The sequence below is a fragment of the Aulostomus chinensis genome, chromosome 6, assembly GCF_037954235.1.
Source record: "Aulostomus chinensis isolate RoL2024-O1b breed Wild chromosome 6, RoL_Achi_v1.0, whole genome shotgun sequence".
In the NCBI taxonomy this organism is placed as follows: domain Eukaryota; kingdom Metazoa; phylum Chordata; class Actinopteri; order Syngnathiformes; family Aulostomidae; genus Aulostomus; species Aulostomus chinensis.
In genome coordinates this window covers 8751481-8775373 of record NC_141325.1, presented here as the reverse complement: position 1 = coordinate 8775373, position 23893 = coordinate 8751481, and the positions used below count along the sequence as shown (strand labels likewise).

The 23893-nt window shown below is 41.0% G+C and overlaps 2 protein-coding genes and 1 long non-coding RNA gene across 3 annotated transcripts in view; 1 reads left to right on the top strand and 2 right to left on the bottom strand.

The window, feature by feature from the left end:
• Positions 1–7298: 7298 nt before the first annotated feature.
• Positions 7299–16056, bottom strand: LOC147259983 (solute carrier family 28 member 3-like). The gene is made up of 15 exons (XM_086205210.1): positions 16005–16056; positions 15135–15324; positions 14226–14370; positions 14011–14124; positions 13803–13880; positions 13624–13704; positions 13323–13403; positions 13083–13208; positions 12666–12796; positions 12114–12282; positions 11821–12018; positions 11394–11475; positions 10005–10103; positions 8401–8515; positions 7299–8174 (listed from the first exon to the last, which is right to left on the bottom strand). Exons 1-15 carry the CDS (start codon positions 16054–16056, stop codon positions 8051–8053), a joined length of 1785 nt encoding a protein of 594 aa, XP_086061336.1. The 3' UTR covers positions 7299–8050.
• A 169-nt stretch (positions 16057–16225) lies between these two features.
• On the bottom strand, positions 16226–22838 carry LOC147259982 (uncharacterized). The gene is made up of 4 exons (XR_015116266.1): positions 22814–22838; positions 22026–22132; positions 16416–16492; positions 16226–16281 (listed from the first exon to the last, which is right to left on the bottom strand). It is a non-coding gene; the product is annotated as an uncharacterized LOC147259982 (long non-coding RNA).
• A 325-nt stretch (positions 22839–23163) lies between these two features.
• ntrk2a (neurotrophic tyrosine kinase, receptor, type 2a) overlaps positions 23164–23893 on the top strand; it is a 79376-nt gene continuing 78646 nt past the window's right edge. The window contains exon 1 of the mRNA XM_086206289.1: positions 23164–23812. Coding sequence (XP_086062415.1) covers positions 23562–23812 — 251 coding nt within the window. The 5' untranslated portion in view covers positions 23164–23561. The remainder of the gene's footprint in view (positions 23813–23893) is intronic.

Genomic DNA, 23893 nt, shown 5'->3' with positions numbered 1-23893 from the left:
TTCTCCCTGTTCCTGTGTGGGTTCTCTCTGGTACTCCAGCTTCCTCCCACAGTCCAAAGACATCAAGAGGGGACGAGGCTGATTGATACTCTAAATTGACCATAGGTATGAATGTGAGTGTGAATGGTTGTCTGTCTCTATGTGTTGGTCCTGGGATTAACTGGTGACCTGTCCAGGGTGAACCCCGCCTCTCAGCTGAAGGCTGCTGTGACAGGCTCCAACCACCCCCCGCAGCCTTTAACAGGATAAGCAATAGAAAATGGATGGATGGAGTCATGGTTACTTACAATTCCTTGTCAGTTTGACTAATTATTGTATTTCTTGTTATTATGTTTGACTTAGAAAAAGAATTCAGTTGAAACAATGAGTAAGCAGCCACAGTTTGCTGGAACCAAATGCATTTTGTACCATGAGTGACGTGTTAGTGCCTCCAGTTATGACGGTTGTCTCAAAGCCTTTCTACAAAATGTATTTTATATTATAATATAATACATATAATATATAATAATAATAATATATATAATATTATAATATTATGAATCTCTAACCAAGTGGATCCCAGGGTGGAGGTCCTGGAATAAAAGAAGATTAAAAATCAAATGAAAAGGAAGCCCTTTGTTTTATTTGTTAATCCCTTTACTGACCTGATACACAGTTGGACATAATTTACCACTAGCAAAGGCAAACATTGTAAATGGACGAAACCTGCAAATAAAAAAAGGTCAACTTTAATTCCAATGATCAGAGAACTTAAAGATGTGGTGACACTATCGTGATTAACTTACATAAACTGAGTACAACTGAATTCCTTTCGTTTATTTCACCAGGAATATTCATCTGTGCTGAATCATGACAAAAATGCACCTGGGCTGTGCTTTTTTTTTTCTCCACTTTTTTCCATGACAGGTGGGCTTTTCAAAAAAATTTGTTTTTCATTTTGAATGAAGCAATGTCAACAGGTTAGGACTGCAACGACTGAATAGATATGCATCCTCACAATTCCATATCCAACTATCCATTCAGATGGCAGTGACAACCATGGTTTTAACAGTTTGTTGAAAATGTTCTCTTCTACCTGTCATCTTTTTTAAATTTTCTTTTTTTTTTTTAAATCTCTGTTTCTAGTTATGCATGTATAAGTTTGACCTCTAAGTTTTATTTATTTATTCATTTAAAAAAAGAGAAAAATGTATTCACCCACGGGTTGCTGGGTTTAATTTTAAAGTTTAAATCCCTGTTTTTCCTTGCAGGTTTATTTCCTTTCTTCCTTCCTTGATCATTGGGTTTGCTCTCAGTGCATGCAGCTCCATATTTAGATGCAAGACCCAGCTTCAAATGATTTCCATCTGAACAAATGATACTTTGTATCAGCTGCTGAAACAAACCTGATGCGCAGTTTCGCTTACAGCTAAGATACATCCTCTCATCGCAAGAAGGTCCTAATGCATCCTCAAGGGCCCTCCATCAGCTCTCTGCTACCTTGGTCACCATGGAGATTTGACTAATTTAGCGATTGACATGGTTAAATTAGTACACATTCAGATCAACATGAACAGCAGCAAAATATGAAAACACTTGTATGCCTGGAACAACAGACGGCATGAAATAGGAAGACTAGATGTGGGGCTTTGACATGCTTTTAAAACTCATATCTTTTCCCTTCCTCTCTCAAGCAAAAGGCTGGAAACATCTCTCAGTGGCTGTTGTTGGTAGGACACTAAATTGGATCCAAATTGATGGAAAGATGAACAGAGATGGTCTAAATGTAAAAGCCTGAATAGAATTAAAGAATTAAACAGTACTTGATATTCCTCGGGCCCCCAAGGCCATTAGGAGAGTGGCGTGCTCTCTAAATTACATTAATGAGGAGTTTGGTACCCAGTTAGATACAGAGGACAGAGGGACAGAGGGAATAAAGGATGGAAACAGACGATACATATATATATATATATATATACATACATATATACATATATATACATATATATACATATATATACATATACATATATACATATACATATATATACATATATATATACACACATACATATATATACACATACATATACATATATACATATATATACACATACATATACATATATACATATATATACATATATATATACATATATATACACATATATACATACATATACATACATATACATACATATATACATACATATACATACATATATACATACATATATATACATATACATACATATATATATACATACATATATATATATATATATATATATATATATATATATATATATATATATATTTTTTTTTTTAGGAGAACACAGAGACAGCAAATCTCACAAGATTTCCATCCCAAATCGCCTCACCTAGGTCCAGGAGCAGTTCTCTGAGGGGTATGCATAATACATTTGAAACAGTCAGGTTTTCAAAGGCACAGGGGGCTAAACAGAGCAGGGTGAGGTGGGAGTAGGGTGTCCATGATAAGAGGAATAAGGAAGCTAGAGATTGAAAGAGAGAGAGAGAAATGTGAATCACACGCTGCTGCTCTGATCCCAGCATGTGTCCATCTCTGTCCCAGCCAGACCCCCGCCTGGCCTCCAGAGAATATAAATATATATATATATATATATATGTGTGTGTGTGTGTGTGTGTGTGTGTGTGTGTGTGTGTGTGTGTGACTGACAAGAGAAAGATGGTGTATCGGTCAGCAAGTGTATGCACGCTTGTGTTCTTTAGTGTGTATGTGTTTTTGTGCGTGCGTGCGTGCGTGCGTGCGTGCGTGTGTGTGTGCGCGTCCATCCTTGTGAGCTCTCCCTGCAGGGGTGAAAGCACATGGGATGAAGGGCACATGCGGCTAAACACACATTTAGTCATAAAACAGTTGAACGGCAGAGGTTTTTCTTAGAAGCTGACACAAATGTGTTGTTAGGGGAAGGCTGCTTCATTTCCCAGAACAAATGGAAAACAAGAAAGCAGAAACACTCCTGAATCCCAAACACAGTTAAAGGTACGATTTGTAGACTCAAGAAAGTTACAGCGCCATATTTCACACTCCAAATCAATAGGAGGCTACATGTTACCAGAAAATTGGGGAGTCCACCCCTCTTCACGGAATAAGGTTATGCTCAGCATGAACTGAAGGAAAAACTCTCAGTTGAGCAGATTCACACTCCAGTACTCGTCTATGGTCGCACACTTTCATTAATGCCTGGAAGAAGGAGATTGCGGATACAAGTGGAAGAAATTAGTTTCCTCCATAGAGCGGCTACCTGGGTTGCAGCTTCCTACCCCTGCTGCAGTTACTCACTATCACTGAGTGAAGGGCTATGGAGAGAAATAATTAGTTATGTTACATGAGTTGCCTGTAAGACCTCCGGTAGAACCAGCACGGCCTGCGCTAATTTGGTTCCACTCGTACGATTTTTAGCCAGCGCCCCTTGTATTGAAACCACTTCCACCGCGAACAAGTCTTTTCATTCATTCAACACTCAGTTTTCATATGTCTTATCTTCATTTTAGAAATAAAAATGCTCCACAGAGTTTAAAAGAAAAGGTATATTTTAGCCTGAACTGACTGTGCTGAGGTGGTGCGGACAGGAGTGACGGATGCTGCGGTCAGGAGGACAGGTGTCTGCTGGATTTGCATGACGAAGATTAAAACCTTTTTTTAAAGTACATCTGAAGAGAGACGATGTGTATATTAGCGACCGTGGGGTGCTACATTATATTGGTGAAGCCCAGCCAATAATAGAACCCGAGCCACAGTACGTCTGACATTCTTAATTATGCCCAGCATTCATACACAAAAATATATTCAGAGAGCTCCTCTCTAACATGGTGTATGCTGCTTGCTGTATAAGACTGATCAGTATTGAAAATGCAAAGGCTTAGTATTAATTACTAAATGGAACAGAAAAGGAAAAGCTTTTGAATTGACTTTTAAAAGGAGAGTAAACTTTGGCCTAGGCAGACGGATGGTCCATGTCACAAAGCTGAAAGGGAAAAACAAAAATCCTCTGAAGAAGAAAAGAAAAAAGAAGAAGATGGCTCCGTATATTTAAGGAGTTTGTTTATCTGTGAGGATTTTGACTGCCGAGGACTAAATTTTCCCTCCACTGCTTGATGGCACGCAGGTTCAGTTGTTCATAAACTCCAAATTGCAGGTGTGAAGTGAAAGTGTGAAAGTGTGTGTATTTATAAGTCTAAGTCCTGAGAGACAGGCAGTCTGTCCATGGTGTACCCAGCATTGTCAAAATAGGCTGTACAAACACGCTTATATGTGAGATAGAAGGATGTCTGTCCCCAAGATGTTACGTATAAAAAAGTATTAAATATGTTAGAATATGAACACAACATTAAACAAAAGCTCAAAAGACCGCAGGGCCTAGATTTTATTAGATGATTCAGTGGCCAATCGGACATACAATGACATTCGTGTAATATGTAGTTCTAAAATGTTTATTATGACGAATATGATCATAACTTTAAAAAAAATGCCCTGATGCGAAACATGCCTCTTCACTATTCACCACAAATATGCACCAGACTGTCTCTTCGTCTGCTCTATTTGACACAAATTTGTCAGGGATTCTCCTGTTTAATTTGCCACTCTGCACTAAGACACGTTCATGTAATTATGTGTCAACAAGCAATTAAAGCACAAATTAAGCTTTGTAAAGCAGATAGCTTATCACCAAGAATGATTGCCACAAGACTGTTTGTGTCACGGCGACACGTTTGACAATAATTTGATTAACTGTCACGGTAAAATGAAAGAAAAATTTGAACTGAACAATTGTTTCTCTTCAACAGGAAACCCGTCTTATGTAATCTTTGCAATCATCAACCCCCGGCTCCATCTTCAGTCCTCCTCTCTGATCCTTTTTCATTGCTCCTACCATCCCTCTTTTCTATTCTATCCTCCCAAGTGCCTCAGTGAATCCTTACAAAATCCAGTTTCAATCAATCTGTTTTCTACCATTCCCTATTCACCTCCTTCATCCCTCATGCCTCCACCTCCTGCTCCTCTGTGTGGTCTTTGGAGTGCTGGAGGATGACAACTTCATCTCCATCATTCAGTTTCTCTCTCCTCCTCCTCACCCCCTCTCCTTCTGGTGGAGTGGTGCTACATGACAGTCCAATATCCACCGGTCTCAGCGTCCTAATACTCCCCCCTCTCCTCATTTTTAGTTTACAGCTCCATCCATCCATCCATCCATCCATCCTTCTTGTTCCCTTATGCTGCTGCGGTAAAAGCAAAATCTCATGGAGATGTAATTGCACAATGAATTAATTTTGACCTTTAAACCCCACCACCACCAACATACATATTGGATATTTCCCTTGTTATTTGACAGCTGACAGGACATATCGAGTGAGAGGGAGGTTCCCGTCATCAAACGTCCTGGCAGGAATCAAAACAAGGACATAACATTTGTATGGTGACGATCTCGTGTATTTCTGTGAAAAATGACCAATGAATTCATAAAAAGTGTATTTAAAATGTATACACATTCCATTTCACAAAGGAGATAAACAGATGTTACATCAGGTCTTTAATCTGACTTCTTTAATCTGTAGAAGTAATTCATGCTTATTTCATATATTTTTTTCAAAGGTTGCTAATGTTTTCTGAGGAAGAATGAACATGCATGGTTCTTTTTTCTTTCTTTTTTTTACAAATGCATCTCTTGATTCTTCTCCTTTTTGAACACTGTCATGGCCAAGCGTACTTGTAAATATCAGGACCAATTCAATACATATTATTATTATTATTATTAGCGAGGTAAATTATTTAAGGCCATTCTCATTGTTCATGCACAGGAAATTTTAATCAGTTGGTTTTATTTATTCAAAATGAATGAAGATTCAGACATATATATATATATATATATATATATATATATATATATATACACACACACACACAGACACACGTGTCTATATGTTCAGGAATAAAAATCGTACAAATCGTACAAATATTCCATTATTTGATGGTCTAATGAAATGATAGTAATTAGTTCCATAGATTAGCTGATGAGGATTAATATGATTAAAAAAGCCACTTGTTTATTTCATTCACCCATTTTCTATACCGCTTATTCGTTTAGGGTCATGGGGGGGGGGGGGCTGGAGTCTATCCCAGCTGATACTGGGCGAGACTACTTCGTCGTGGTCAGCGGGGGACGTGAGGATTAACCAGCGACCCTTCGGTTGCTAGACGGCCACTCCACCTCCGAGCCCTGCCGCCCCCTTGTTAATTCAGTAATTAATTAATCACATTACTGAAGTGATATCATGGGTAAAGGAAACAAAGAGATGGAAGAAAGACCTCCCAATAAATCACACATCATACAAAGTGTGAACTACTTTCCCTCAGTAATCTAAAGTATTTATATTTCTTTTCTTTACATAATGAGTTACTTCTTACAATTCCTGGAAACATGACATCTGCTTTTCCTTCGCTCAATCTTTAGAAAGACATCATTCTTCTTGACAGTGCTGACAAACATGCAAATTAAAAAGAGCTCACTCTGGTGTTTTTTTTCTTTTTTCTATGATGGACACATGGCAACATGGTGCCTAAAAATGCCATGTGTCAGAGTCTGATGGCTGAGTCTGATGTTCCCTCTCTGTGGGTGTGTGAAATTCACACATGTGAACACACCTCCTGCCCGCCAAGAATGGAGCCATCTGACCTTTTGCTTGTGGTGGATTTAATGAAGAGAGAGTCATTTGCTGTCTCTGTGACTACATGCTTGAAACCCTCCTCTGTGTGAGTCTATAATTTCTGTTGATATTAATCAGCCAGTTGCTCTGACAGTTCAACTGCCAGTCGCACCAGTATGATTGACTGGTCTGTGGCAGACTGTTGAATCCGACATGTCAGAAATGTGTTTCAGACTGAGAAACAGAAGACAACAGCGACACCCAGTGGACAAATGATGTAGAACGTCTCTACACATGTCATTTGTCTCATCCAGACAAGGCAGTGACGACCAAAACTGGGTTTTCTTTCTCTCTTTCTGTTGAGGCAAAATAAATAAACAAAAAGACAACTCTAATCTATGGAATAAAACATATTTAAGAAAATCCAGAAAATTAAGGAAAGTTACCACCCTTTATATAGTGTGACGACATTTATCTCTCCGGTTACCTTGTTTTTAATTAGACCTTTCTTTCTTGGGGGGAAATCCCCCCAAAACAAGCCTGGGGAACTCCATTTCCAGCAAGGAATTTTGAGTGTACATTAAATGTAAATTAAAATTCCTGTGTGAGCATCTACTAAACTCATGAATCTCAGAATATTCCAGAATAAATACAGTCCTAATTATAAACAGAAAAAGATCAATTTGCTTGTCACATCGCAACTTGCTTGAATCATCATAAAAACTCAGGTCATTAAACATACTAACTGGATGTTAGTACTTGTACTAATCTTGTTGATATTTTTGCAGATTAAAAAAAAACCACAACTAAATTTTCATATCAGATTAGACAACAAACAGGGCCACAATCTCTGAACATCAATTCTGTTGATATAATCCCACTAAATTATTGCATGTTGCCTGGTATATCACACTTATCCAGATATTGACATTGAGGTTAAATCCAACGTCATTAAAACCAGGGAAACAATTTTTTTTTTTTTGAGGAATTGAATGTAATTTGGGCCCTCAAATGCACAGGTGCTCTCATTTTAAGGTTTCATGCTCGCAGTGTGTAACCGCAAATACACTGCAGATAATTAATTGATCATTTACTTGGTTAACATGAAACTAAGGCTAAAATTACACAATAATTCTATATTGCTTCCACAAGCTTTACCTCTTTCTCAGCCTCAAAACTTTAATTTTCTCCATTCACAGACTATTTGTGCTGTAAATTGTTGTTCTGACTAAGATTTGCTTTTAACTATGGTGATGATTTTACATGATTCCGATGAATCCGAAGATTTATTGAAAATGCAATTTATCAAAAATAAAAATAAAATAAAGCAAAAAAACCAACAACAACAACCCTCAGGGTCCTCTTTGAGGCTGGTCTGCATGAGGATTCAAAGCACCCAGCTACAGTTGAAGGAGGAGGGGGGTGTGACTGATGTGCAGCAGCCTCGCATGTTTCTCTGACTGAATCCTTCCCTGATCGTCATGTTCCACAGCATGTATGAGTCTGTAACACTACAAATGAATCACACACACACACACGCACGCACACACACACACACACACACACACACACACACACACACACACACACACACATAAATATTGAATCACATCATCCCTAAAAACGGTCAGATTTATTTATAACTGCATCATGATTTCAAAACATTGTTGAGTGAACTAGTTGCAGGACAAATATGCCGAATGGATACAAGCAGGTGTCAGACACACACACACTCACCTGTCGTACAGTTGAGTGCAGCAGGTGACAAGTTGTGTGCTGATGCTCACGTTAGTGTTGTTGAACTGTGTGCTCAGGAGTTGTGGGCATTGTAGATTGGGGATGTACAACATACCTAGAAGACCACAAGAGCCATCGTGTCTGACATACGCGGCAAATTAATAGAACAAAAAAAGAATGTTTTAGTCTGATGAACCGGCAGAACAGCTGCCATTGTTTCTACTAAAGGGATGAGCACCTTTCCTCCAAAAAAGACATCCCCTCATCTAGTGTTTTGATGAGGTTGGTTGAGACAGCAGTCCAACACGTCAGGCCTAAATCTCCCACTATTAGGTTTTTGACTGCGAAGGCCATGAGTCACTTCATTTTCCTACTTATCAAACCATTCATTCACTACGGGGGAGGAGTGGTGACATTACCATCCTTAAAGAGGCTGCTCCCATCGCAACGACCCCCCACATCGTGACAGTTCCCCTCATTCTCGCCTCAATCATTCGGGATTTTCCTGGAGTTTGACACCCGTTTGTTTCAGCAGTTTCAAGGAGTTATTGCTCTGGAGACATTTTCAATGTATGTTTGAATTTAAAATGCAGCACAAAAAAGACCATTTATTTGAACAAGTCACTGCTTAATCATATAACAAGTGCATTGTTTGCAACACAGCATTTGTAGGGCTAATTAGCATATTTGCGCTGTCATTTTTACAATGTATATAATATATAGATAAATATGTGATACTGAAAAATGAGGAAATTTAAAAAAAAAATTGCGAGTGTATTTGAATTATTAAATGTATATTAAAATAAAACACAGATTTATGAATAAGAATAGAGAAATTATGATAAAGCATACATTCATGAAAGTACTCATGAACCATTTTACCAAACCTAATAAACTTGACAGATATTTCCAGTGTGTTCTAACCCGGATCCTCAAGTACTGTAAATTGTCACCAATAATGTTTATGACAGTGAATGATGGGCGTGTCTAATAATTCATTTGTGAAATAACTGCTTACTGAATGAGATAAAAAAAAAACATCATTTGTTTGATTGTTTGATCATGTGATGTGAACTTTTGATAAGTTACAAACTAATAGGAGCAATGAAGCCCGTGAAAAGACAAAATGAACATGAACCACGATGGGGTTCCCTCAATACCTAAAGCGCATTTCTTACCAAATGTAGTGTGGTTGTGTTTGATTAATATGACATATGTGTGTGAATATTCATGCAAATGTGTTCCGAATGTGACCATGAGAAATTTTCTGCAGCTTAATTTTCTGAGTTTCCAATCGCAACAATGCCAGTACGTCCAGTTATAGTTGGGTGACGCACTACCACTTAAGAAGAAACAGTCTTTTTTTTTTAATGTTTGATTAAAAGTTCATCAGATTTGAGCCAGAATTGAGATTAAATGCTATAATTACATAAATAAGCTAAAATAATTAAGGAAAATAATTGTAGCACCAAGTAATAATGTTGTGAATAATAATGCCAATCAACTACGATGTTGCTTTACTTTTATGGCAAAAAAATTTCTCGATGCAATCCGGGTGATGAACCCGTTGTCTGAGTGACATATAAAGACAGGTTGAGTGTCACCTGCCACACAAGCTGTCACGAAGCAGGAGACGCTGCCAGCGATCAAAGCTCTGAGGCCACAGCTGGAGATGTCAGCTTGTCTCTCTGGAGCCAGTGCAGCTGCAGGAAGAACAATGGTATATTTAAAGAAGCACGCAGAGTGGCTTTACCAGCAACACGCGCGCTATAAGAGTGACTGCAAACCGCAGCAGAGGAGAGGAAATGAAGAGAGATAAAAGGTACAATGATCACAACTGTCTGTTCAGTCTCTTCTTATCCATGCAACAAAATCAACTCTTTCACAATCTAGGAATACCTGAGGAATGTTTGGCTCGTGCTACAGAGAGGTTCCATTTCATTCAACCAGCGCTTTCATCCCACATGTCAAGGACATCGCATAGCAGATGGAATTAATATTCAACGACTTCTCACATCAATGTCTGTTTCTATTTCATGGTTCTTTTCTGATGTTTGAATAATACTTTATTTTGCGGTCCTCCCGTTTTCAGTTACTCACTTTGATGTTAACAGTTGTTATGTTATCGAATAATTTAGCTCTGCAAAAAAAAAAAGAGAGAGGCTTTTTTAAATCCACCGATGACACAACGTGTGCGTAAGAGAATGTGGGGGGAATATCTTTGGCTAAATGAAACAGACTTAACTTCAGCCCACACACTTTTACTTTCTCAACCCTAACAGATGGACCCCTCAGCATACACTCCCCCTCGTGTCAGCCAAAAAAGTCAGAGACTCTTTGGATTTTCACCCTCTGCATTTCCGTGTGAGTGTTAGCGATCGTATTAGGTGCTCTTGCTTTGTTTTATATCTTTCCTTCTTTTTTTAAGCAATTAGCTGACTGAAGTGACGAAATCTACTGGGACCATATCTAGTCAATAAAGGATGCATTTATTTGCATAATCAGAGCGTCTCAAATTGGGGAGCAGATGGGAACTACACTGACCAAATTGTCTGGAACACATTTGCAATCTGAAGTAATTCAATTGAATGGCTAATAAATCAATTCTGCCTGAAATAGAAATGTTCAGGTTTTGATTGACACGGTCAGAACTCCATGTTTCTACTGAGGCTGCATTTTGCATAGAACATTTTGGATACGATTTACAGACATAAGTGGGGCAGATATATATATATATATATATATATATATATATCCCCCCCCCAAAAAAAGCCCCTCATGAACAAAGAAAATAGAGTGGTCACCTATCTGATCGTCTCAACAAAAACAGAATCAATGGAAACTTTGAAAAAGTAGAATTCATAGCAGAGCTGTTGGATTGCATGACATTGTACAGTGGCCAGTTGTTTGTTTGTTTTTTTTTCTTTCGTCAACTTCAATTTTCTTTACTTGTCTAGTCTGGCCTTGCTAACACATTATGAGGTAGCACTCACACAAGGCGCCAACGGCCATCCCCAGGGAAGCAAAGTTGGAAAATCCACAGAGCGCGTAGGTTGCAATGGTTTCAGAGTGAACCTAGATGATGAAACACATGCCATATAATAGACGTGATAAACAACTTGTGTAAATGTGTCCCAGGTCATGCGGGTTCAAACTTTAATGCAATTTATAAAAGGCTGATTTCACATATTGATGCCTTCATGTAAACATTTAGCATTACATGCCATTAACATCCACTATGACATTGGGAATTACAGGAAATATTCTTCTCTGTGAATGCATTTGGGAGCTGAGACCCTCAGGGGCCAGCAGGCAACACGTTAGCTTGGCACGATGGATGGTTGTGGATGGGATGGAGACCTAATTGATAAGCAACCCCTGGAGAAAAAGTTAAGTAAGGATAAGATGCGTGAGACTTACAGAAAGATACTGCTTTATGTCATCTACATATTCCGGACCTCCTTCCTTCCGCCTCTTAATGAACTCGGATAACTTCTGATAGGCCACAAACTCATTGAGAAATGTCTTTGTGCCGATCAGCTCAGCAACAATGAAACTGTCCTCCCAGGAAACACCCATCATGAATGACAGGGGCATGAACACGTAGGAGCAGATAAGCTACATGGGGGAAAAAAAATATACATATATGTGAGTCTACGTGTGATTTACAGCAACTATATATACATTTATATATTAGAGTGCCTGTCCTTCACCGAGAAGCTGAGTTGTGGACAGTCCAACATTCCGCCCAGCCAGGAGAGAACAGAGTCAAAAAAAGCCAACAGTGCCAGGAAGGCGATGATGTTGACGACAATGTTGGCCACCAGAGCCACAGCAGAAGATGCTCCGTGGGATGCCGCCTCCAACACATTTGTACATTCCCTGAGGAGAAACAGCCCACATTTGACTGGCTCTAATATCGTCTCAGCACCATCTCATTGATATATCACCGTGTCGTCAGCGCACTGGTGCTGATTGGTTGATACAAAGTGGTCAGTTCTACTGATCCTCACATGTTTTATCAGTGTGGATTACAAAGTTTATTCAAAAGCCGTCCATGACAAGAGTAACACACAGCCACTGTCTGGATATTTAAGAGCATTTAAGCCAAACCTAAACTAGATTAGAGATAAATTAAAGAAATGATGTGAGATGCTTGAAAAATTGAGTTCCAGGTTGACGCCCTATTTTTTTTCACGAACAAATAACATAGTTTTAATGAGTGTGTGTATTTATTTATCCTTGTTTGTTGTATCCTCTCCCACCCTTGTTCCATTTTGAGGTCATGACTTGATGTTCCTTTGGGGGTCTCAGTTTCAGGCCAAAATGTCTTGGAGATGGCCAGCGAGGCTGGAGCAGACATCAGCGAGGCGGTCAACAAGTGCGTCGCCTCCACCTCAAAGAGGGACCCCCCCCCCCAAAAAAAAACAATAACCATAAATTCCATGGTCAATCATTTATTTCTTAACAGAGCTGTTAAAGTCCCATAGACACTTTTAAGCAAGGATCACTCAGGTTTTAGGGTTAAAAGTAAATCATTGGACTGGGATAACATCGCTCTGTCTTACATCCTGTTTGTTCCACATTGACTGTTCGAAAGGTTTGGGGTTTTTGTTATTGTTTGATACATCATGTCAAACACACAGCACAGAAACATGAAGATTATATGATATTGTCCTCACCCCAAAGGAGATAAAGGCCCCCAAAATGGTACCAGAGACGCTGGCAAAACCTCCCGTCATAATTGCGTGGATCTCAGAGCGAGTTAGACCGCCGAAGTATGGACGGATCAAAAGAGGAGATTCTATCTGAAAGAGGGATGGTGGCAGGACTGGCTTGATTTAAGATTGATGGAGTGATGAATTAATTGTACCACATTATTTGCTTTGGGTTGGAGCTACATTATTGAAACGATTGTGTACCTGCCCCAAGAATATATTTCCAGCTGCAGCCACTGATTCTGTTGGAGACGTTCCCATGGCAACCTGCATTATGAATCCAATCTGGGAATAAAACAACAAACTGAACAATGGAAGATGATGAAGAGATTTTAAAAATGTTTGTTTTCTTCATTTTTGTACACTCATTTCGAATCACTGTCTTATTATTGTCTGTCCTGTGCTCCGTCTACTCCTTATGCGTTACTCTATGAAAAGTGAACTAAATGGCTTGAATTAATTCCATTTCATACCCTCCATGCACTCCACCCTCCCACTTCCTCACCTTACAAATGAGCCACTGCATGAAGCCGATGTAGTAGAGGATGGAGATGACGGAGCTCATAAAAACCACGATAGGAATCACCTAGAACGAGTCCACAGCCTCCATGATTATCATCATCATCATCGTTAGAATTATTATTATCTCATCACTGTTCTTGTCGGTGTCACAGCGGGTCGTACCTTAAAAACAAAGAAGTGGTCCTTGAAATTGTCGCCAAAGACAAATCTAGACCCAACATCTGTGAATGACATAAACATCTGCATGGAGGAGGTTTAGAAAAATTAATAACATGAACAGAAAATGTAGAAACAAACAAACAAATCTAGATGCAGCAGGAGTGTTTGTGAACCTATGTGTGCGTGTGTGTGTGTGTGTATGTGCGTCTACCGCTGCTTGTTTGCCGAGCCATTCCATTGCACTTAAGCCAAATGAGGTCCTGAGGATCATCAGACCAAAAATAAACTGTAGCCCAATGCCACACAGCAATGTTTGCCAAGACCACTACAACACAGATAACAACATATTTATTAACACAACTGAAAATGTGTTTATGGTCTGTGTGTGTGTGTGTGTGTGTGTGTGTGTGTGTGTATCTCTTGTACCCTGAATGGATGTTTGGAGAACAACATCATGAGGAAAATAAGGAGTAGCAAACCAAAGGAAGACACAAGTTGTCTTGTTCCCTGCTTGGCTGTGTCCAGTGCGAGCCAGCACACCGCGCCCACCAGCAGTAACACGTACAGCACCCTGGACAGATAAGACAGAAGATTAGTCGCATCAACTACATCTGTAATACCACCATGAAAGCATAAAGGAAGCTTTTCAGTGACAAAATGAGCACCCTTTCACTTTCTAGGAAACTTAGCTCAGCTGGTGCTCTGTCTAGAGAAGGATTAGACTGTGTAGTCAGCCGCTTAGTCAACAACATGTCTACTGTGCTGCCAGTTTGCAGACAACTCGAGTCATCTGTCCTCTTTGATATTAAAACACGACTTAACAAACTTGAGTCCAAGAAAAGGCTCTGTAGTCTAAATAGTATGTGATTAACATAAACCCCCCATCTCCAACTATTATTTACTCCTTTTGCTATGTTTCTCTCGTGTGCTGTCACACCTAAATGCTTCAAAATAAGCAACATCTGAGTTCCACGTCAGTCAAAACCTGTTAACTTGGATAGGCTGGCCTGGTATGGAATCACTTACGAGCCAAAAATATTGTTTCTTTTATGAAATTTTCTTATGCACAATTCCAGACAGTTGTCAAGCCAAATAAAAGACAAAGTGCAAGCGTGTCCTGTTTCATCAGTGGCTCTCTTTCTTCAAGCGCCTCTGAGACAGACACCCCTTGACCATTTGCTCTAATCTACTGTATATTGTTAGGACATTTAGGAAAACAGAGAAGAAAAAAAAAGGTGAACAATATTTTAAAAGGTAGATTTTGGTTTTCAAGAGTGCTGTGATTTTTAAAATGGTTCTGTGGCTTGAGAATGGCTCTTGTATCTCCTTTCTCACCATCTGATCCAATACCAGTTACTGCTCACAAGGTCTCTGATAGGTTGGAGCTTCTCCCACACCCAGTCGCCACAGTGTTTCACCATCCAATCCCAAATCAGGAAGAATACGGTTACCAAGGAGATGACCAGGAGCCCGACAGCCCGGTGGAAGTTCAAAATACATGCCGCAATCACTATGGCAACGAAGCCTGAAACAGATTTAAAATTAATACCAATCACATCCCACAACATAATCTGTAATACAGCCATTCAGATATCTCCACGTCTCTTTAATTCACATCTCAGTTATCTCAGTGTATCAGTATTAGAGTGTTGTTCAGCAAAGCATTTATGTTGAATATTGGTTGTAAAATGTATTGAGTTTGTTACAAATTTAGGAGTAAAATTCCACATCTGAAGACATTCTGGAATTTTACAATGACTTAGTCTGAATTAATACATGCAATACATCAAGTAGATGCTCTTGGATTGTGTGCGACTCTCAACGCTTAATACAACCAACAAATACAACTCACTGCATTGCAACATAATAAATTCACTCATACTGCATGATCGATTATCATCTTTGAGTAGAATACCACATACGGCTCAGTGCAAATAGCTGCAGGATAGCAGTTGGTCTCTGTTGTGTTTTGAAAACATGGATTATTTTTTTTCATTGTAGCAATTATGACTCAAATTGCTTAAAGGGACATAGATGGTCTCTCTAAATTCTTCTCTGTTCTGCAAACATGTGCTACATATTTTCAACATGTTCAAATGCGCTGAGCCCAAACGAGAGTTTAAAAAAGTTGATTGAAAAAACCTTTTTACAAGCCTTTGTGTGGGCCGGAAGTCATGGAGTACATTTTTGTTATGTGTTGCTCACCATACGAAGAAAAACATTTGTAGAACAACAGACAGTTTGCATCCTGCAACATGATTTAAAGACTCTTCGGGATTTGTGTACAGTCTCTGGCTTGGAAGTGGGGGTCACCAGTAATAGTTCAGCGAACTGCAACCCATTTAGCGTGTCGGTTTAAACTTTAACAGATGCAGACAAAGAGCATTTACCTGCTGTTAAAACCAGGTGTATAATCAGGTGGATCTTGTCTTTGTGCTCTGCCAAACAGCTCTGGAATGCCTCTATTTTTTTCTCAGGCCAGCTAAACACATTAAAAAGAGAAAGATAGCATGGGCAAATAAAGAGAGAGAGAGAGGGCATAAACATAACGTCAGAGGGTCAGGAAGAGGGCTGACGAAACAGAGAAACTATTGAACAAAAAAAAACCCCCACAACCTCAGGTTCTGCTGCTCTGAGTTATTGTGCACGGCCTCTGCAACCTCCGAAGTGCTGTGCTGATCGATGCATACCTGCTCCTGTCACACACACACATACACACACACACACACACACACACACACACACACACACACACACACACACACACGCACACACTGAATTCACACCCTGGACTCAATTCTTAACCACTACATATCGCTCCTTGACCCTAGCCTTACTCTTAGCCCTAAATCTACACACACAACATGGAAATGCAAGACACAACAACAGTTATTTGCAGCTACACTTTTAAAGCGTGTTCCCCGAGTGGTACATTATGTTACCTCAAAAGTACTATATTGGTATACAAGCAACCAGAGGGACACAATTTTGACTGACAGAAAGAGTGAAGTAACCTGAAGGATACACAGTTGTCTATTGTTGACCAGCGACAAGCATTATACCCCATAGGTACATAGTGATAGCTCTATTTTTAAGTGAGTAACATGAACCCAAAAATAAGCATTTTACCATGCAAAGTGACGTGAATGGAGGAAGGAACATTTAGCTGTCCTGGGCAACCTCCAGAGCACCCTTACCTTTGGAACATGGCATTGGCCGCCATGACGTTAGCTCTTACACATTCTATCGTAGTTTAAACCAGTGACCCAAAAGAATTCTACCAAGCTTTTGCTGCCAATTGCACATGGAATCCCAAACCTGGTTTGTGTCCCTATAAATTGGTTAAGTCATACCCACAAATGTTAATACAGCTTGAAGATGATCAATAAGAGGACTTCTTTATGTTTACGCAAGGTTAGCATGAATACTCATATTGACTTAGACTGTAAGAACAAACTGGAAGGGCAGCTAACGTTCTTTGGCGTTCAAGTGTCTTTCAAACTGCAGGTCTGTGTTCATCACAAGATCTGAAACACTTAACCCTGCACACCTGAACTGAATCTTACCATATTTATCTGAAAAACACAACTCATGGAGGAATTTCGTTTTTTCCCCCTTTAGAACGATATTTGTAGCCAATGTTATTTATTGTATTGGATTTATTTGAAGTAAGCTCAATAACTTGTTCCATAATAAGCTAATAGACTGTCCATTTCAAGGCAACTACAATCTCAGTTATTTGAATCATGCAAGTAATGGTGACATGAATACACTTTGCAGACAGGAGCTCTTGGTTTCCATTCATTAATAACATTATCATTCCACAGACACTTAACAGCAAGCCAGCTGTGTAGTATTTGCCTACCTCTGACTCAAAGGCCTTGTTGTGCTCTCCCATTTTTTGACTGTTTCCCTGGACTGGATAAAGCTCCATTCTCTTTCATTTCAAGCATGAAACACTGGTAAGACATCTGCAAAAAGGGTTATTAAGGCACACCTGTCCTCTTCTTCCCCCCTCCCATCTTCCCTTCTCTTCCCCTCCTTCTTTTCTTTGTCTCTCAAACTTTTCAACTGATCAAATAATGAAAGGTTACTCAAGAGGACAAACATACACAGCAGGCTGCAAACAGGAATAAAACTCTTTACAAAATACAACTAAAGACTCCAAAGCCATTTAATAGTAAATATTAATATTTTTTAATAGTGCTCTATATGTCTCTTTCACAGATTATTCCCATAGCAACACCCCACTCCTTTGTGTACAGAGGGTGTTGCTCAAGTAAATGAAACTGTAGTTTTTTATGTTTACGTTGTGTTCACCCTGCAGCCACTAGAGAGCGCTAGTGCATCATTTCTCACTGGGACCGGACACATGGTTAGTGTGGGGTTAGAGCAGGTTCATCTGAGTCCGCACGGCAGTTCTTATCATATGAAGTGATACCTCATTCAAAGCAGTTTTCAAAGACACTTAAAATCTTAAGACAAGAAGCACTGACATAACCCCCTCTTGAAACATTAGAACCCTCATCTGTCCTGTATTTGTTCTGCAGGATTTCAAACCACTTTCCCTCTGGGGAGGACCAAGTAGCATTCACTCACTTTGAAATGAGTGAACCAAAGATCAAACCTTTCATCCTTCTACTGAAGGACTCCTGTTTACGTCTATCACTCATGAAGTCAATCCACATGTTAAAACCATTAAGCAGGCCGGAGGCAAGAGTTTCAAGACCACAAGGACAGAACAGGAAAACAATTCTTGACCGAGGTTTGTTTTTCCAGAGATCACATACGCCTGAACCCCCTCGATCACTAAAGGAGGTCAAATGCTGAAAATTCTGGATAAGTTAGGAAGAAATTTTGGTATGCATTTGCAGCCTGTCTCCATCTTGACCCTTCATAACTACTGCATTCTAGCCTGGGGCAAAGTCAGGTATAAGCTCCTCCACGTATTTCTAAGGGCCAACGTCGATAAATCACAAATGGTTATTTTACACAAAAAAAGTCTTGTTGCTTTCTTGCTGCAAATTAATGTAATTTGTTGCCATTATGGTTTGTATTGTAGAACAGAATAGAACAGAACAGAATAGAAAAGAATAGACAATTATTGTTCACAAAGGCATAAAATCATCTTTGCTTCATCTTCGGTTCATTAAAATCCAAATGCAACCATGTGACAATGTATTATCCCGTGACCCTCCTGGTTCGGCGCAACAATAAACCAGAGCACACAAGCACGAGGAGGTTTTTCAACTGAATGCAACTGCTGGTCACACCACTGGTCAAGGCACCTGCTTGAATGAGCAACAAACCGGCAGGTTTATAGTTAGTTTTTAGTTCAAATCCAAGAATGTGTGAATATCTTAGTTGGTGGCCATTAGCTTCAAGCTAAATATACAAAGCTGGCTCAGTGATAGAGTGGCGAAAAACATCTTTCACAGCTCAAGACACCTGTTTGTGAGTGCTTGAAAGGCAACATATACCTGGGTAAGTAGTGCTTTAAGTTATTTAAGCAGATGATCTGTTTAATTTTACTCAATGAGTTAAAGTTAGCTGAATTTTTAATTTGCTGATCATTGACTAGCACTAATTAGAATTGGATAATCAATTCTTTGTTTCCATTGGTGACACTTCATAATAGCTGGCCTGGTGTGAGCTTCCTCCTCATGTTAAATGTAAGGTGCTGGATGGTCCCATTTTCCCAGAATGCCGCAGTTCAACTGGAGAGACTGGAATTGATTTGCCCGAATCCAACATCTGCATCTGCTGAACCGAGTGCTCCCTCTTCCTCCCCTACCATGACATCCTCCTCAGGCTGCTGCAAGGTGATCAAACTATGACCACCACCCTCCAAGCCAAACCTGTCAGTTGGACCATACAAAAAACAACAGCACCGGTGACAATGACTGCTGGAACTAGTGCTCACCATCTGCTATTCATGGCCCTTCAAATATTTTCCATGTGCAGATTGTATGGAAACATTGCAGGAGAGTTTGTCCAGGACTCTGGTGGGTGACTGATCCCTCGTGGCTCTTATCTGGGAAAAGTCTGCACTCCAGCATCTACTGGATTTACCATGACTATTGTGCAGGCTGTCGAAGCCATGGGAGCCCCTTTGACTACCCTTCGCTAATGATCAGTTTTACATTACTGGTGTGCGGAGAGAGGCTTGGATCACACCACGTCCTCTGCCTCGTGTATTCGCCTTTCTCCAAGAGCTGGTAGATAATGATTTGGCTCCAACTGCAATTTATCCTGCAGCCTTTTTCATTCTATAAAGTATAGAGACAGAAAGAGAGAGAGAGAGAGAGAGAGAGAGAGAGAGAGAGAGAGAGAGAGAGAGAGGATCTAGCACATTCTCTGGTAAAACGCTTTTTAAAGGATTGAAACCTCCCTGGCGCACCCTGGAAGTTGGATTAGCCTCTGCTGTTGCATGCTCCAACTGATGAGTCAAATTTCCCTCAGTGTTCTCTTTTTTAAAATAGTGTTCCTGTTAGTGCTGACATCAGTCATTGGGTTGGCTGCTCTCTAACTAGATTAGAAAAGACTGATTGTGATCGGACCAGAAGAGCCAATTGTCGCACAGGAGATCTAAACGGTAAGTTGTCCCTTCCCTCATTGGAAGAGCTGAGTCTGAGCAGCTTCATATTATGTTTGATACAGAGGGGAAAAAGCACTATAAAAACTGAGGAAACCAATTTACACAAAAGTATTTGTGCATCATCAAGTAGAAATATGTTGGAGCAACTCAGGTCAGTGCAGGTCGACGAGCCAAGGCTGCTTATCTCTGCCAAGGAGGTTCATGTTTTCAGTGGCATTTGTCTGTTTGACTGTCGGCAGGATTACAGACAGACACACACACACAAACACACACACACACACACACACACACACACACACACACTCACTCACACACACACACACACACACACACACACACACACACCAAACTTGGTGACGGGCCAAGAATGAACTATGGAATTATCCCTTTTATTTGGGCCAGATTTTGCTTATCGCCTCCAGGTTGAAACAGGAAGTGACAAGGTTGTTTTTCCCCCCAGTTTGATGCACTCCACTGACCAGATCAATATCATACGGGTTCAGATACGCCGTATCTGAGTGACTGAAGACTGAGTTTTTCTTAAAGGGTGTTATTTTGCCAAGGTGGCCAGTTTCATCACACACCAGGGAATCTTTCATAACCTGACTTGACTTCATCTTTTCAAAACTTAACACATTTGCCTGATGTAACAAACATAATTGGATTCACATCAAAACGACACTGTGTGGTCATCACGGGATGTGCGGCAGCATTAACATGGATTATTTGGTGCCACCTAGTGGAACCACAAGACAATTTTTTCGCCACTGCGTGTATTCATCTATTTCTTCATGCAGTGACCAGATATTGTCAGGTTTCGCCATCCTCACGCTCTATGGAACAGCCACATACGGGGACGTGGGAGGACCCCCCTCTAATTGGGGTCTGAGCACCAACGTCCCAGCATCCGTTAATTCATCTTGCTGGATGTATGTCATCTTAAATGTCAAGTTACTGGACCAACTCTTGGGAAGTGCTGGATGTTGTGAGCAGCTGATCTTCCTGCACAAACTCATGCTCATTAAAACCTCACCTGACATAGGAGTGAAGTAACAACGGCTGCTGAGTCCCTTTAAAATGACAGCCAACTTTGCTCATCTTGTCACCTTTAACATGCTTTAGACTCATCAGTGGCGGCCTCCACTGTAGGCATCAGCAATGAATAACGCAGCGGCTAAATACTTGTGACAGACGTTAATCTACTGTTGGATTAACACATCTCACTGAGTCACTGTCTACAGTTTTACACGGAGATAAACCATTTGATTACATATTTAAAATGTCACAGACCTTTAACATGGGCTACATCCTCTGTCAGATTTTCAAAGGAGCAGATATAATTGGTATATTCTGTTTGTGAGACAATGTTTTAATTAGTACGCCCCCACACAGCTCGGTGCAGAATGGATACACCTTGGTCTCTGAGGCTGGCATCCACCAGATTTGTTCAGACACAGACGGGGCTCCATAATTACACTCCTCTATTCAGGAGCACTGCCTGTGCGTCAGCACAAACGTCATCTCGGAGTTGCACATGGGGACAGGGCATTGGAGAGAGAGGAGAGGAGAAAGGCTAAGGTGTGATGGGCTGTAGCTCTTTACGTAAGATGTCATTATCTGTCACTCACGTGATCGAAGGGAAGTTGCTCTCTTCAGTGAAGCATAAAGAATCCAGACCCACGATTGTGTGAGGATTACATCCAGCAGCAGAGTGCAAGCAGCTGTACAGCTTCCACTGTAAAACGAAAGCTTATTGATTCAGCCCTGGTTTGGCTGGGAGCCCCATATGATTATGAAATATGGTCTAATGATTTAATGAGGTGACACTTAGTCTGGTACATGCCAGCTAAAGACGTGATGATTGGTGATTGCTCGTTCCTGCTCTCTGGGTCTCTGACTCTCAAATGTTGCTCTCGCTCCGACTCCTGGGTATTTTAGCAACACGCATCAGCTCCTTAACGCTGCTGTTTAGGAGGCTGCTCCGTGTTTGCCTTCTTCCAGTCCACACATGATATTTATCTCTATTCCCAAGTACCTGGCTGGAATGGGACACTCAGGAAGTGTTGTTGACAGATGTATGAAACAGCAAACATAATGACATATATAATGAGGACCACAGCAACGATGAGAATGATCATGACAATAAGAGTCTCGAAATTTATAGCCCCTTATATCTCATTTATGCCGTTATCTGAAAGCAACATCCACATAGATGAAGTAACCTCCTCAGTGCGGGAGCATCCCACCCCTCTTCATCTCCCTGACAAGGACGCTCCTCTTCACAACTCAAGGCTAGGCCAGTAAAGCCTGTCACACACCATGTGCTCCAAGAAAAACGTTAACCCCTGAAGGCCCAGAGGACAATTGATGAGGCTCCCAGCCTGAGAGCCCTTGAGCCAGAAATCTTTCTGCTCACCACTGGACCCATCCTTCCCCCAGACCTCAATCCAGGCAAGAGGAGGATTAATGAGCGTATACATGAGCTGCTTTGATGCGACTGTCTGATCTCCTCTTCCTCTTTGCTCCTCACTCATCAGCCTTCATCCATCCGCTGCAAACGAGCTGCGCGGGAACAGCGCTGAGCACAGCAAGGCTCCCCAAACCCGACTGCCTTTAATTCTGACTTCACCCACCCATCCAACCAGCAGCACCCGTGCTTCTGATGACAATCACCCACACAGAGATAGGGAGGGAGAGGGAGGGAGGGAGGGAGGGAGGGAGGGAGAGAGAGAGAGAGAGAGAGAGAGATCCTCCTGGCAAACCAGCCAGTGTGGCAGTGTGATTGTGACTGACTGGCTCACTGACTGACGAGGGATTTTAGGAGAAACGAGCAGCAAAGGAACGAAAGGGACACTCGTCTGTTTTGTGTTTTTCACACCTTTCCGTGGTCTTGTCTGTCGGCGCTGTGACAGGCGATGGTTCTCTAGCTGCGCCGCCTGCAAACACACGCACACACACACACACGCACAAACAGACAAACACGTGCGCGCGGACACACACACACACACACACACACACACACACACACACACACACACACACTTCAGCATTGGATTTGGGTTTATTGTTCTTCTCCTTGATTGGTTGCACCGGGACAGTTCCCTGCCAACCTGGGCCGGGCCGTGGGGCTGTTCAGCGAGCCTTAGCTGAAATTTGCACCCAAGATGAGCGCCTTGACACCCGGGAGCGGGGTTAGGAGGTCTGGGTCGTGGCGGTGCTACTGCTGGTGGTGGTGGTGGTGGGTTGTGGTGGTCGGGATGGCAGTGGGCTCCGGGGACCAGTGGATGTCTGCGGAGGCATGCCCGTTAACCTGCTCCTGCAGCAGCACACGTATCTCCTGTGTGGAACCGGAGCGGGGCATCATCACGTTCCCGGTCCTGCAGAACAGTGCGGAGATGGAGAACATCACCGACATGTGAGTGCCCCTCATCAGCATCACATCCGACTTGAGCCTCAAATGTATGACACACATTCGCCACCTTGATCACTGTGGCTT